The sequence below is a fragment of the Pagrus major genome, chromosome 15, assembly GCF_040436345.1.
Source record: "Pagrus major chromosome 15, Pma_NU_1.0".
NCBI lineage: Eukaryota > Metazoa > Chordata > Actinopteri > Spariformes > Sparidae > Pagrus > Pagrus major.
In genome coordinates this window covers 5,741,658-5,757,682 of record NC_133229.1, presented here as the reverse complement: position 1 = coordinate 5,757,682, position 16,025 = coordinate 5,741,658, and the positions used below count along the sequence as shown (strand labels likewise).

General features: G+C 41.7%; 1 protein-coding gene across 1 annotated transcript in view; it reads left to right on the top strand.

The window, feature by feature from the left end:
• The window catches only part of dlg5a (discs, large homolog 5a (Drosophila)), a 41,002-nt gene extending 25,419 nt beyond the window's left edge, over positions 1-15,583 (top strand). Inside the window, exons 17-33 of the mRNA XM_073481821.1 lie at positions 425-545; positions 640-784; positions 1,130-1,263; positions 1,410-1,499; positions 2,100-2,268; positions 4,828-4,990; positions 6,541-6,674; positions 7,421-7,585; positions 7,971-8,154; positions 8,909-9,057; positions 9,773-9,943; positions 11,110-11,300; positions 11,387-11,530; positions 11,753-11,880; positions 12,241-12,350; positions 13,259-13,368; positions 13,472-15,583. Coding sequence (XP_073337922.1) covers positions 425-545; positions 640-784; positions 1,130-1,263; positions 1,410-1,499; positions 2,100-2,268; positions 4,828-4,990; positions 6,541-6,674; positions 7,421-7,585; positions 7,971-8,154; positions 8,909-9,057; positions 9,773-9,943; positions 11,110-11,300; positions 11,387-11,530; positions 11,753-11,880; positions 12,241-12,350; positions 13,259-13,368; positions 13,472-13,575 — 2,412 coding nt within the window. The 3' untranslated portion in view covers positions 13,576-15,583. The remainder of the gene's footprint in view (positions 1-424; positions 546-639; positions 785-1,129; positions 1,264-1,409; positions 1,500-2,099; positions 2,269-4,827; positions 4,991-6,540; positions 6,675-7,420; positions 7,586-7,970; positions 8,155-8,908; positions 9,058-9,772; positions 9,944-11,109; positions 11,301-11,386; positions 11,531-11,752; positions 11,881-12,240; positions 12,351-13,258; positions 13,369-13,471) is intronic.
• The last annotated feature ends 442 nt before the right edge of the window (positions 15,584-16,025 follow it).

Here is a 16,025-nt window from a genome sequence, read left to right as displayed (position 1 = left end):
CATGATGCATTTAAGTTTGAATTCAGAACAGGACCAACATTTCAAATCATCCCAGTGGGCCAAAGCATCCATTTTGTAATAGAATTTACAGCCCCGTCAGAGTAATGCCTCTGGGACTTGCCTCTTAGCCAGCGTGTCGGAGTGATTGATGCCTCTGCACCGGCACAGCCACCAGACCCAGGAGCTGAGTCAGTGCCTGGGGCTCAGACAGCCATGCCTGGCTACGTCCTCAGGCCCCCGACACACACAGGAGAATGCAGCGGGGGGATAAATGTTCATTTTACCAGTGTGGGATGTTCATTCTGTCATTTTTCTCATATGGTACTTGTCTGGTAGGGTAGAGAATTTCTCCCAAGACATAATGGTGTTTTGTTACCCTGCAGGGGGTGAAATGGTAACCGTTTATTTCTGTCATTCATCACAGAGCTACTCTAACGACGAGCACTCACCAGAGCCCAGGGACATGCTGCGTTCCTCCCCGAGCCGCTCCCATAGGCACAGCGTCGGCTTCGTCCCCACAGTCTACAACGGCACCCTACCTCCCAGTGAGTTTCTCCGACGCTTACATAAACTCCTGCTCTCACCATAATCATAGACTCCCCCCCTCTCTAACATGGCGGTGTGTCTATGCTCTGTCAGATTCAGCCCACCGGGGTCTGTCCCCTTGCCCCGCTGTGACGGCTGTGATGAGGAATCCAGTGTACACCGTGCGCAGCCACCGCGTTCATACCAGCAACTGTCCATCAGTCGCCTCCCAGATATGTCACCAGCACACCCACACCAGGTTACTCTTCATTTTCACACTCACCTTTCCTCGACCCCCCTTTTTAAGACCGGCGGTTACGTCACAGGCTCTTTAATTGTCTGTTTCTGACCGGCTTGTTACGATGACTAATATTTTTTAATTAGCCTGTTTCCCAAAGGCAAAATTACATAATTAAATTTCGGGTTTGGTTGAAAATAATTTCCTGCTGTTGCTCTTTTTGTGCCGCTGTGATTTGGCTTAGCCCATCGATTTAATTAACTCTGGACTTTTACAATATCATGAATGTTCAAATAATTGCAAGCATTGTATCCATAATTAGTGTTTCCTAAGGCATGTTTTCTTCTTTTTTTTTGGCTTTTGCAGCCCACAACACCAGGGTCGTCTGAGCCTGGACCTGAGCCAGCAGAAGCGCGCAGGCGACTACTCTGAATCCTCTTCGTCACGCAGCAGCAGAGCCTCACACGGTACAAACTCACTGCCCTCCAGCGCACGGCTCGGTCAGTCTGGCACGCACGCACGCAAGCACACACACACACACACACACACACACACACTTAAAGGTCACAGACTCGATGTCCCTTTTGTCTCTTTTTGAATATTATGTCACAGCGCTCATTCCTGTATCATCTCATCCCTCTGCCAGGTTCTTCCAATAATGTCCAGTACCGCACAGAGAGGATCAAAATCCCTTCCACTCCCCGCTACCCCCGCTCCATGCTGGGGTCAGACAGAGGTACCGCTCTCACTCACCACACTGGTATTAAAATACTCAAGCACCTGAGGTCAAACTGCAAACCAGCAGCTATGGGTCCAGCCATCATTTTCAAGTCATGACCCCCAGGTTTTACTTTGTCAGGTTCACTGAGTTGCAAGATGAAAGTTTTAAATTGAGGTTTTTCAGAACCGGCAGAAGAAAAACAGCTGCCACTTTGATATTGAAAGATGAAATTGAAATCTCATTTAAACACCTGAGTTTGAGCCTGTCAGAGTCTTTAGTCTTTGGTTACCACCAAATTATGACGCATCCTAAGTGGTCAGATAGTGTTTAGACAAAAAAAGAATGTGTCCAGTTGTAAATAGTCTCCAGGCAATTCAAGATCTGATTACTCAGAGCTCCTCCTCAGGTAGTTAGAGCCATATCTTTTTACATTGAGCGTGAAAATGAAGTGTTAGGATATTTCTGGATGTAGGACAAGTAAGACGAGGTGTTTACTGTCCTACATAAAAGCTCTGTGTATCACAGAATGGTGTGAATGCAGTTATAATCAGATTAAAGTCTTCATGTGAGATGTAAATGTCATCTTAATCTGTCTTATTCTTCCCCTGAATCCAGGCTCCCTCTCACACTCTGAGTGTAGCAGTCCCAGTCTCATCACTCCTCCACAATCACCACTCAATCTGGAGACATCCTCGTTCGCCAGCAGCCAATCACAAGGCTCCATTTCCACTTTACCTCGGATCTCAGTCAGCCCTGTGCCCATAGGGGAGCGCAGGAAAGACAGGTATGATGAAAACGACTGCTCACAGACAAAACACTTTAACCTTCCAGACCCACTATAGCGCCTGAGAGTGTATTAAACACGGGAAAAAAAATCCTGACCTTTGCATAGTAGATGGTTTCATCAATAATCAGAACCAGAAATAAACTTGTAATGTTGAGATCTGTGGTTTCTTTTCCTCTTGTAAATCTAAAAATGTCTCTGCTTGTGGATGCTGTAGTTTCTTTGTTACGATTGAGATCCTGACCTTCCAAGCATCGTGAATAGTGACAAAGATGGTGTTCAAATTTTTGGCTCAAAATCGCATCACATAATCACCTTCAGTAAACGGTGGGACCTGGCTGTCTCTCACTGTGGGAGAGGGACGCTGTTTTTCGGGGGAAGCTTACCAAAGACTCAATAGGGAGCACCGACTGGGTTGCGGTGACTTTTCCACATATAAATATATATAGAGTATATAGAGTCATTGTGAGATATAAAATTACTTTTACTATAATTAATTGATTTGAATTAATTTTTGATTTAGAGCTTTATTCAGTAAAGAATTTGTTTTGTTGTCAGAATGTGAAGGAAAGGTTGGGGATCTCGTCTTCTTTATGAAATTACTGTCTCTTCATTTAGGTAGACAGAGATGCATTCCTTCATAGTTCTTTACAGTTTTAGTTCTATTTGTTGTTATTTTTCTGGTGTTTCTTAAAAGCGTCAAATTTGGTCTAAAAATCTACCTGTGCCATTAGGTGAATAAAAGAAGAGGTTTTAAATAATAATTAACAAATAATAATAATAATTAACAAGTTGTGATTGTCAATGTCTTTCTTTTTTTTGAGATAGATGTTTGTTTGGATTGAGTAGGAAAATGCTATTTTAAGTTAGTGTTTGCAGTGAACTGAGTCTACTGGGGTCTAGAGGGTTAAAAGCAATATAACAGTGCTGTCCATGCCCAGCTGGATGACATCTGGGCGCTATCGTGATACTGTCCGCTGCTGCAAATTCATTTTCTCACATATTTTTGACCAAATTTCCTGATCTGGTATTAAAAACTGAAAGTTGCCTCTCACAGCTGACCTGTTCGCAGTATTAACCAGATCATCGTCCAGTTGATCAAACTGGTGGGACACTGAGAGGATGGCTCTACTGATGGTGTAGATGTTGGGCGAATGATGGAGAGAATGATTTTAAGGATCACTTCAGAGGCAGCTACTATATGGCCTACATCTGCCCTCTGGGATCCTCCTAGGCTATTTCAAAAGGCGTTGCCAGGCAACAGGTCTATAACGGTCATAGCTGTGCAATCCCTCATTGAAATTCAGATTGAAATCCTATTAAAACTCTTTTTAATACTTTATCAGAAGCCTTTTAAGAACGAGAGAGAGAAGCAATGATCTGCTGGGGAATTTTCAACATTTCTGTCCCATTTTGTGTCACTGACACCTCTCAGTCTTTCTCACTGTTGCTGTCTCTGTATGATATCTGTCCTCCATTCTCCTCTTTATCTTCCTCCTGCCTGTCTCTCTGCAACCCTCCGCTTCCAGATCTCTTTACCGTAACCGATCTTTTCTAAGGATTCCTCTGGCTGCAAGGCCAAGGTTCTCCTCTCTCAGGAGCCTCAGGTTCGTTCTCGCTCAAAGTGCTAAAATCAAGGGAATGCCCCCCCTTCCACCCTTCCCCTGACTTCACGTCGTTCCCATGCTTCAGTGCAGTTGGGTAGAAAACACAGAAGAGCAAGAATGCAAAAGGAGAATTTGTGATGTTTTTTTCCCTCCACAAGAGTGTGGTTTGATTATTAGATTGCTAGTCATTTGCATGCCACAGTGTCAGTGCCTTAGGAAGCACACTATAAAGATGGGATTAGCTACACTTGCTGAACTTCAAAGGTACAGTGTTATGTTTATATGTCTGCACTTGTCTCCCTCCATGTCGGAAAACCCACTTGAACCTCAGATATTGCATGCAGCGTCCATGCCCTCTGATGACGACATGGCCGATATGCATGTGTATATTAAAGTCACCCTTTAGCGTGCAGTATGTATGTTATGCAATGGTATTATTATTATTACTGTTATTATTCAGCCTGGAGCTTCAGGGTCATGGTCTTGTTTGTACACCACCACTCTGTTTACCCTCGTCTCTGGCTGCTAATCCATTCTTCTTATCTGCCTTCATAGAACTGTCTGCCATGTCCAAAGCCAACTTGTTATGAAGACCCACAAAGTTCATGCAAATCTCCTTCATGTGAAGGGATTTCACTTGCCTGTGCTTTTTATGATGCTGCACACACTCTCCCTGTACTCCAAACAAGTCCAGTTTCTTCTGTTAAGCCAGGCGTGCAGATGATCAATTTACAGGCCTGGGGAGGGGACAGCTTCTTCTTTCTATTGATGATTTTTATAATTCTGACCAGATATGATTTTGAAGCAAAAGCCTGGGTAGCAACTAACTCTCCAGAGCTGTAAATAAGTTGGTCAGTCCATCACCACACCCTCTCAACTTGATCCTGCGTGGTATCCTGTAACCGCTTTTCTTGGATGCTTTTCATTTATACTCATTTCTCCTTCCCACCAGGCCATACTTGGAGGAACCCCGCAATGTCATCGTGCACAAAGGTGCGGAGCCTCTGGGCATCTCCATCGTCAGTGGGGAGAACGGAGGGATCTTTGTCTCTAAAGTTACTGGAGGTAGCATCGCCCACCAGGCAGGACTGGAGTATGGAGATCAATTATTGGAGGTATGAACAACCTACTGCATGTGGGAAAGCTCACAGCTTCAATCAGCATGAATACAAATGCAATACCAGATGCCTGTCAGAGCAGAAAAATTCAGGAGTAGTCTATAACTGATTAATATGACTGACTTAATACATGATTCCGTCAAAGGCTCAGTCATTCTGCTGACAACAACACTTTAATTCTGTTTTTTGGAAGACTGTATTCATTAGTGTTGTCACAGTTCCCAGTATTTTAATATTGAAATCCATTTAATTAAAGGGTGTTTTCACTAAATATAAAATGGCTGTGCAAGCTGAAATTCTGTTGCAGTGTCTCTACAAGAGGGCAAATACTCTGCTTGTGGGTGGCACACCGTTTCAGTTAAAAGAAAAAAAGAAAAACGGAGTAGGAGGTGAATTTATCCTACCAAGACTTAACCAGCAAGTACCCCATAAGGTTGTGGACCCAACCCCATTAAAGGTCGCATATTGTGAGATTTCCTGTCTTTTTTGATTATTTAGCAGGTCTAGGTGCTCTATAAATACTGTGAAAGTATCAGAACGCTCAGTCCACGGAGAAATCCACACAGCCCCTAATTAGAATTGGTGCCTTTTAAACTGGGCTGTCAGGACTTGTGTAAGGTTGTGATGTCACGACTATACAGTCACCGTCCTCATTAATGCCCCCAGCATAGCCGTGGTTGAAAAATCACCAGCAGAGCTTATGTGAAAATGCAGTGTGCTGTGCCTGCTGAGGTCTGTGTGAGCTGACCAATCAGAGCAGAGAGTGTTCACAAAGTGTTCAGACAGATAGATGCCCAAAATAAAAGTATGAACCTGAAAAACAGCAAAATGTGGGAACTTTAAACACCCAGGCCATGATGTAAGTTGCCTGCTCTAGAGCAATGTGCACTGGCCATTTTTTACAGTAATTCAAAAAACATAAAAGAGTCATAAATCCATCTGTTAACATATCTGTTTCTAAGACAATCATGGAAATCTTGTCCAGACTTGTTTCCCCTTTTATCACTAGGTAAAGCTTAAAGGTCACTAGGTTAAAGATGAAATCACATCCCATTGACCTGTAACTGTTCAGTATAATGATGTGTTGAGAATGACTGCATCATGCATTATTTAGATGAAAACAAAAAACTCATTAATATGAATTAGTTATATTACATATCCACATATGTAATCATTACATATTCATTGTAATCATTCATTGCTTTGGCACATCTATATTGCAAACAGGACTACCAGTGTTGCAAGGCAAGTAATGGCTGTCTGATCTTTTAGAAGATGGAGCATGCACTCTTTTTCTGAGACTTGAAAAATGGATGTAAAACAAATCCTTTGTCTACTCTCATGAGTATCTTCTTCACCAATTACTTCTAATGACCTAAACCCATGAATGGACTGGGCAGTGGGCACATATTGTTTTATTATTTATTTATTTGTTTGTTCATTTAACAGGGACAGTGCACGGCTCTCAGCCGTACCAGAATTAGCTACTAGCTAAATTTCATCTGTCTAAGACTCTCTCCCTAATCAGACTTCTCTTCCTTTATTAGTACAATGGCATCAACTTGCGGAACGCTACAGAGCAGCAAGCTCGTCTCATCATCGGCCAGCAGTGTGACACCATCACCATAATGGCCCAGTACAACCCACACATGTACCAGCTGGGCAACCACTCTCGCTCCAGGTAACGTGATGATTCATGTAGTAATAAACAGGAGATGTTCCAGTGTGGAGTTTGTTTCTCAGGTGTGCTACTTGACTGATTTCTGAATCAGTTCTCAGTAAGTGTTTCAGTTAAAGAATTACATGGATATTTATATTGTTTGATGCGGCCAGGTGTCCTGTAAATGCATCTGTAAGAAGTTGTTGGTTTTTTTAATGCCAGATGATACATTTTCATTGCACTCACACTTTTTTTTGCCGAATGAACATAAAGGAATCTCTGAACAGCAGTTGTTCACCCAGGTGCTAAGTATAAAGATGTAATTAACTGTATAGCTGTTCCTCTTTAAATATTAACAATGTGCATGAGCCCAACAAATGTTAGAATCTGCTACCAATATTTTGAGAGCCAAAGAATTTCAGCTTCTATTCATTTTATAATGGAAACAAATAACATAGGTTTTTGATAAGATTTCTCTGAATTAGAGTTGATTGGTTATTGTGACAAATAATACTAACCATGTAAAACTTCACATAGCTCTAACAAAGCAGAGAACAAGGGAGCAAATGGGAAAACCTGCATCTTGCATCACTTTCTAGTTGAGCTATTTATGGAATGGGTCAGAATGATAAAGCTGTTCGACATGCCCAGATGATCAGGAAGCCATTTGAGTAATTCCTCTACAGTGACGTGCATTAAATCTGAAGCTTTGTGTAATGTAATTTTATTGATGGAGCCAAATCTTTCCTATTTTTCACTTTTTGCAGCTCCCGCCTGGAGCCAGTCAGCACTCAGTCAACTCCCCAGGGTAGCGGAGCCGCCACCCCCGACAATCACTCCACCATCGATACACTCAGCGAACAGGACGAGGGCACGCTCACTCCCTCCTCCAAGCAGACCACACCCACTACCAGCCCCAGAAATTTCATCAGGTAATGGGCTACACAAACATTGATAAAAAGAAGGAAAACACCCCATCATCATAATGTATTTGGTATGAGAGAAATTCTCTCCCCAGTGCCACACCATTACACTTCTGAAAATCTCTACAGAGTGTCTGCAGGTCCTTAAAATGTCTTCAATGTCTTCAATTCAATTTTATAAATATCAGTCATTAAATAAGCATATTCCTACATAAAACCTACCTCTGCACACTTACCTTTATTCTTGCCTGCAATGCTTGAATAAGATGATTTGTCTGAAAATCAGTCATAAGTTTAGTTAAAAATGATCTTGCGAAGGCTTTAAAAACCTTTAGATTTAAGCGTCTGATACCTGTAGACACGCTGCTCTAACGGACCACCCGTTGTCCTGTAGAATGCCGTCTGAGGGCGGCAGGAAGATGGCTGAGCCACGGCTTGTGACGGTGCGCAGGCCTGGGGTGGAGGTGGGAGTCACGCTCTGTGGAGGGAACCTACGGGGCGTCTACATAGAGAGCCTGGATGAGGACAGTCCTGCCAGAGGCTCCGATGGGCTGCTACCTGGGGACCTCATTCTGGAGGTACGGACTCAAACACATGTGCATACATACAATATATTGCCTCATAGTTGTTATAATGCACAGACACTGCAATACACCGTGCAACAGGTGATGATTTATGTAGGTTTTTGATTCTTGAGTTACTGCAGAGACAGATCTTTTTAAGTGGGAGTTTTATTCAGTTTCACAAATGGAGTAGCTGTTGATTTTTGTAAGGCAGTAAACAGTTGTAGGTGTAAATATCAGTTTTTTGAAGAGATCTAAAAACTAAACTCTTTAACAGCACACCAAGCTTTCCAACATCTTATATGGTAGACTTGAGCCCAGACAGAAGGCATTGGCATTTCTTTCCTGCCTGTCATTGTTCTTCATTGATCCTCTCCCCATCTACGTCCGCTCTCGCTCCACGTTGCTGATCTATCCAGAGCACCGCAAACTCATAATAGACGATTCCTGGCATGCTCCCACTCAGCCCTCCGCCACAAAGGGCCTGCTATCTGAATTGCCACGCAGCTTTGTCATCAGGCCGCGCAGCATCAGTCTGTCCTTCAATCTTCCATCCTGTTTGTTTTCTTCCGCACATACATGGCACAAATCAATACTGCGACACTTTAATACGGCTGAAAGCTCGGAGGAAATGTAGTCTAGTGGAACCTTCACCGGCACGGCAAATGATTTCACAGAGGAGCGTAAACACTCGCTCAGATTTCACTCAGAGTTTCTTATTTTTCATGGTTTGAAGTTCACTCTCTCCTCGTCATCTCTTGTCTTTCAGTACAACTCGGTGAATATGAAGAATAAGACGGCAGAAGAGGCGTACGTGGAGATGCTGAAGCCTGCGGAGACGGTCACGCTCAAGGTGCAGCATCGTCCAGATGACTTCACCATGCTCAAAGACGTCCCCGGAGATGGCTTTTATATTAGGTACATGCATATATACACACGCACATGGATCATGTTGTTGGGCGTTAATGTGATACAGCTCTGTGAAAGCACCGCACTAATTTTCCCCATGCAGCCTCATCTTTGTCCGTGCTGCCGCTATATATAGAACCACCACTGGAGCGCCCCTTGGACAAGCTGGAATCTTTCTCATCTAACCAATTATGTCCCAGATCCACTGTGTGACTGCAATGATGCTAATCACACCACAAATTTAGGTTATCTAATCTCTCTGCTCACTACACACCAGACCCAACACTGTGTCCGTTTTAGCGCTGGGTGTTTTCCAGGCTGTTAGAAATACATTGTATATGGATGGAAAATGAAGAGCTAAAATAGTCACGTTTTATTGTTGGGAGCCTGTTGGGGCGTTTTACTGCAGCTGCCGCAGTCACTTGTCATATAGGCAAGCGGGCTTGTGATGTCATCGGCAGTTAATACACTCAGCCTGGCTGGCTGTCACAGATAGGCTGCTCGGCAGTGACTTATGAGGCTCCAACAGGAGGCAAGCAAGGCCTGTTCTGTCAATAGATTTCTCTACATTTCCTTTCTATCTCCCTGATCCTTTATGTTTTCCCCTTCACACCTTTCTCGTCTGATATCTCACCTCCTTTTTCACTTTATCAACTTTATTCTCCCTCGTCCTGCCCTGCTCTGCTTAACTCCCCATCTATCTTTGTCTCTCCCTCCCCACCAGAGCACTCTACGACCGGGTGGGGGAGGCCGAGGGGGACCTCAGTTTTAAGAAGGATGACATCCTGTTCGTGGATGAGTCTTTACCAAAGGGCAGCTTCGGGACCTGGATGGCCTGGCAGCTAGATGAGAACGCGCAGCAGATCCAGAGGGGGCAGATCCCCAGCAAGTACATGTGGGTGGAGAATGTAGCGCACGCTTACACACCTACATTTTAGCAGACAGTTTGTAACAGCTGTGGCAACAATCTACACCATACTGCTACAAATGTAGGCATCGTATGTAATGTCCCTTCTCTTCCATATGTTGTGGACTGTCCTTAATGCTCAGTCCTGTCATCCTCTGATCGTGTGACTCTGCAGACATGCATTAATGCTACTGAACAACATTTGGTTACACTTCATTTTACAGATTAAATGAAAATTACAGCAACATGATATAATAAGAATGTTCTGCTATTTTACAATAAGCAGTAAATAAATACATTTCCAGGAAACTTCCAACTGGTTTCTGCCTAACTTCTGCTGATCATGTCATTTTCATTTACAATTTACAACGTCCAACTTCTGCAGGTCAATAAATACTGAAGTACATTTTTTAACTATTTACATTTTCACCGATTTGTATCATTTCTGCAGATCAGTCCAACTTTGAAACAACACTAAATGGCCTAGAATTTTTTATCGTTAGCGACCATAAATTAGTAGTTACTGACAAATACAACGTCATAATCAAGAATCAAGTGATTAATCTCCCATTTTAAAAGTTTCAATTGCCTATTGAGTCTAAAAATAATGTCTTCACACCACTTCACTCAAGTTCAAGCAAAAAACATTAGTTAGTTTGGCATGATCAGCTGAAGTTAAGCAGAAACCAGTCAGAAGTGTCCTGAAAAAATGATTTAAGAAATTACCAGTTATTTATTTATTGCTTGTTGGAAGAAAATGGAAAAAGGTCATTTTCAATCATTTTGAGTCATTATTGTGGTATTTTCAAAGAAATTTTGATTATGATGCTGAGTAATTACCACCTACTTATTGTGAAATTTCTGACCTGTAAAGGTTTTACCCCAAGTTTCTTTTTCTTATATGTTTATAATACTTTCTATACTAATACTGAATTCTGAAATAACACATTTCCTCCTATATTTTTATATTTGTTATTTTGTCCAACCAAGCTTGAGTCATTAGCATTAAACTAAATGAACCTTAACTCTCATCTTAATGCACACATTCTCTCCTGACATCTATCAAACAGTCCTAGCCCTTTTTAACGCTGATGCACATGCAGCCATTTTCTGTGTGATTCCTCTTTGTTGAATCTTTTTTATGTGTGGTGTAGGATGGACCAAGAGTTTTACCGCAGACACAGCGTGACAGAAATGAAGGAAGACTCCGGGAAGACTCTCTCTGCGGCAGCCCGCAGATCCTTCTTCAGGAGGAAACAGAAACACAAGCGCAGCAGCTCCAAAGACAGCAAAGAGATGGTGGCTCTGGACGCCATCAGCACAGACTCCATCCCCTTCCTTGATGGTGAGAGGAACGGTTTGGATGTTTTGGATTGAAAAATAGCAGCAAAACGTATGATATCTGACTGATCTGTGTGTTGTTTGCATCAGACTGTGTGAGCCTGGCATACCAGCGAGTCCAGAAGGTGGAGTGCACTTCTCCACGACCGGTACTCATCCTCGGACCGCTTACTGACCCCGCCAAGGAGATGCTGGTCAAAGAGTCTCCCGGGAAGTTCTGCAGATGTGTACTGGGTGAGTCGACCTCATCCAGATGTTTGTCAGTCCTACGAATAAAGCAAATGGTTTACCGAAGTTCTTAATAGCTGTTTGTTAACTCTTAAACGAAATACGACTTCAAAGTTGAAGACATGGGTGGACTGTTTTAGTTTTTTTAACACTGCATCTTTTAGAAATATCCATGCCGTGTCCTATAGACTGTTTTCTTTACTCCGACTCTTTCTGTCACGTCTGCAGAGGTGATGAAGGCATCCCAGCAAGCCATCGAGAGGGGCGTCAAAGACTGCCTCTTCATCGACTACAAACGCAGGAGTGGCCATTTTGATGTGACCACTGTTGCTTCTATAAAGGAAATAACAGATAAGGTATTTAGTCAGTGCCTTTCATTCTCTTCAGATTTTATCAGAATAGATAAAGTAGGTTCAATTTGTCTTTTTATCTCAGCGTGTGCCCAAGATAAGCTATCAGCCTCGCAGCACTTCAGTCTTAGATATCGATAAATGAAAAGCAAGATTCCTGCTCCTGACAGCAAATGTCCATTTTAGTGATTTATTCCCAAACCATAGCTCACAGTAATCAACATCTCTGTACACGTGCCAGTGTTAGCCAGCTGGCTATTTTTCAACTGCAGTCCTTTGGCTGGATGTAATGTTTGTCATGACTTTTAAATCAATTAAGTTTGCCTGTTAAAGTCATGTTTTGTTTTGTTTTGTTTTTGGATGCAGGGCTGTCACTGTTTGCTCGACATTGCCCCGCACGCCATCGAAAGGCTCCACAGCGTTCACATTTATCCAATAGTTGTCTTCGTCCGCTACAAAAACGCCAAGCAGATCAAGTAAGTAGCAGCCTGCACAAACATCTTCCTTCATTGTTTCTTTGAACCGCCCACACTGTCCTAGCACAGTGCCATATGCACTCCCTATGTATGTGTGTGGATGGAGCGCAATAAGCCTTCATCTCACCATGAACCCTTTGGCGTGTCTGTCAAAGCGCCCCACCCCACCACAAACTCTTGCATAATCCCAAACAGCTGGTGAAACATTCCGGTTTTTGTCTTTGTGTTAAAAATAAAGTCCTTCAGTTTAAGTGCTGTATCTCTTCTTCACTTGGTGTCTGTTGTATGTTTAGAAATGTCCAGGATGTGCCAGGGTTCATCAGACATTGTGACCTATTTAAGGGGAGACACTACAGGTGACAACACTTGCATAGATACATTTTGAGATTTTGGGCTTTCACATCATGTCGTCTATCAGATTAGGGAAAAGAAGAATATCCCAAAATATATTCAGATTTCTGTTCTGCAAATATACTATATGCATTTAAGCTCAATTTGCATGTTTAAGGTATAAGGTACAAGGTTAATTTGTCATTTGTTTGTCAAAAATGAAACAAGGTTTTAGTCCTTTTATACTACATTCACAGGGAAAGAGTGTAGAGGATGAATTAAAAAATACCAGAAAAAATTTCATACAAAAAAATAATTGCCCTAATGCAAGTAACCAACTGGTAAAGTTAAGTTGATATCTATTAGTCCAAATGTTTACCTGTAGTGTCTTCCCTTTTAAAGAAGTATTTCAATACCTAATGAACAACAGACAAAGTTTGCCTATTTTGTGACTGATTTTCAGAAAAGATTCCCTCACTGGCTGATAAAATCTTAATTGGACTTAATCAAAATAAAAGACAGATAAGTGGTTTCATACCTCTACAGTATTTGATGAATGTCCCCTTTTTGTTCCACAGGGAGCAGAAAGATCCGGTTTATCTGCGGGACAAAGTATCTCAAAAACATTCCAAGGAGCAATTTGAAAGTGCACAGAAGATAGAGCAGGAGTACAGCAAGTTCTTCACAGGTTCGTATGCTATCAAAACATCATTAAAAAAACAAAAAACAAACGTATAACATGGATAATATGTATTTACAATATCAACCAAAGAGTGACCTTCTCTTTGCAGGTATTGTCCAAGGCGGCACCCTCCCGTACATTTGCACTCAGATCATGACTATAGTTGATCAAGAACAAAGTAAAGTCCTGTGGACTCCACTCGGCTGCCCCTAGAGGAGACTGGCTGCCACTACAGCAAGCTGCGGCTTTCACCTCCATTCCCCCAAACACTAATTAACCCTTTCACACTATACCAATAGGTACACTACAGCAAGCTAGTTATGTAAATTATTGATATTTTTTTATTTTGTCTTTTTGTTATGATTTATAATCAGAGCCTCCTTTTTATTTGCGGAGCAGGTTAGTAGCACTGGATCTCCGCGTTAAAGTTCCTTCAGTCTTCCCTAAGGGTCTCTGGTGGTGTATTGTAATGCTGCATAGTAAGCGTCCGTTTACAGTCAAAAGACAAGTCTGACTATTGGTGTTCAGTATTTGCTTGAATGCGTGTCCCTCTCCGTGTGTACACAAACCTCAACACTAATGAAGTTCAGCCCCCTCTGACCCACCCGTGTACCAAATGCCATCCGTGGTTTTCCCTAGAATTATGCACCCATTTGACGACGACTGACAACTAATTGTGTGTGTGTTTGTTTTTGTGCGTGCGTGAGTGTGTGTGTGTGACTGTGAGAGAGAAATGACTGTTGTAACGACAATTTCAGTTGAGTTGAATCACGGCTGTTTGTTAGCATGAGTACGATGCTATAGAAATGGAATGCCAGGATCAGACATCACATTCCTCACGTGATGTTTTCATCACAAATGTGCAAAAAGCATCAAACCTCTTGAAGTATGTAGCTGCGGTCTTACTGACAACTCAAAACACATCGATGTTTGCTCTATGCATTGTGTTTCTATAGTAGCTGGGTGTGTGGACAGTTTATGGGCCTTTCGGAAGTGCCTTCGGAGAAGAAGCCTGATCTGAAACCAGCCCCTGATCACCTAGCCAGAACGTTAAGAGGATTTTTAAGAGTCTGTCTTTGAGGATCCAATGCATCATTTCACACATCAGGGGCTAGATGATTTCGGGGGCTGATTTGAGACCAGTATTGTGTAGAGCGCATGACAATGGCGAGGATTTGAGGGTAGGCCGAAGAGGCGGCCAACGGGTTAACTCCTCAGAATGCACTCCAGGGCTAGACAGACCACTGTGTAACTATCATTCTATCTCTTTAACATATATTTAACAACAATATAGAGTATAACATATACAGTATGCAGATACAACTGAGAAAAAAAACAAATATATATATAAATATATATTACATGTATTTTCACTAGGTCATATGCCTAGGAACGTCTGGCGGTTAAGTCATGTCTTAGCAGGTATTAGCATGTTTTTGTTTTTTTTTTAGTTTATTTTTGTTTTCTCGTGGTTGGTTGTCAGTCACTTATCGATGTACTCATTAAAAGAGACACTATGAAGCAAAATTTTGCAGGGTAATATCTTAAAGGATTTTCCTCTGATCTGTTTAAATGTTAGTGACTTTTCATTGTTATTTAATTGTATTTTTTTATTCAGGAAGCAAAAAATATTGACAAAAAAATATTCTGCCCTTCCTCGAGAAAAAAAAAAGCATATCCTGTATCTTATTGTGCCAAAATCCACTAAGGCAACTTTATCCTTTTTATTTCTGTTTTGCACTTGTTTACCTGTTAACCTTAAACACTTAACTGTTCCTAGGTTTCCAGTTGACGATAAAAAAGGTACTATAATTTCTACTGTAACTAATTCACGTTTTTATCTCTCACATCAGTTCCTTTCATTTCATCGATGGCCTTTTTAATTCTTAATTAGAACAAAAAAGGATCACTTCTTATTTGAATTATTAAAAAGGGATCTATTCTTGCACAGTTTTTTCAAAGGAAAATTGGTCCACAAGTTTGACTATGGGGCTAAAAAAAGAGTAAGCAGAAGTAAACTGTAATGTTACTATTTTTCTGAGTAGATAGCATATGTTAGAGAGAGACAGAGAGAGAGACAGAGGGATACAACGTGAAATAGTTGTATTTTTAGAAAGGGTCTAGATGCCAGGTACTGATTGAACTTTTCTTTTATTAAAAAGAATGTGATTTGTATGTTGAGACATTAACATGAGAATAAAACTCATTTTCTGTATCACAACATGGACTCAGTCTCAGTTATTTGTCTTCGTAAAATTTTCTGTGTAATGCTTGAAATTTTTGTCCCCCCTCCCACATCCTGTAATAAAAAATGTCAAAGTGAGACGAGAGGACGTTCTGTGTCCTCCTTTATTATTTAGGTTATGCTTTAAAGAAGAGGATGAAAGCAGAGATGAGAGCAAATTTTCTTTTAATGTCTCGCTGAAATGTGACTGTGTCCTTCAGAGATGTATAATGATGAAAGTGAATCCATTTTGCCGTAAGCGGTGAATGAAAAAGTGGCCGATGAAATAGCCATCAATTCCTGAGTTGAGATAAGGTAGTGTGACAATATCTGCCACCATCTCGGAGCGAGCGATAAAGACGTGGCCTTGCTTCAGAGTTGAGACAGCTGCATTCTTGGGTTTATATACACTTAAAGACGCTGCGGCTCTGTATCTGTT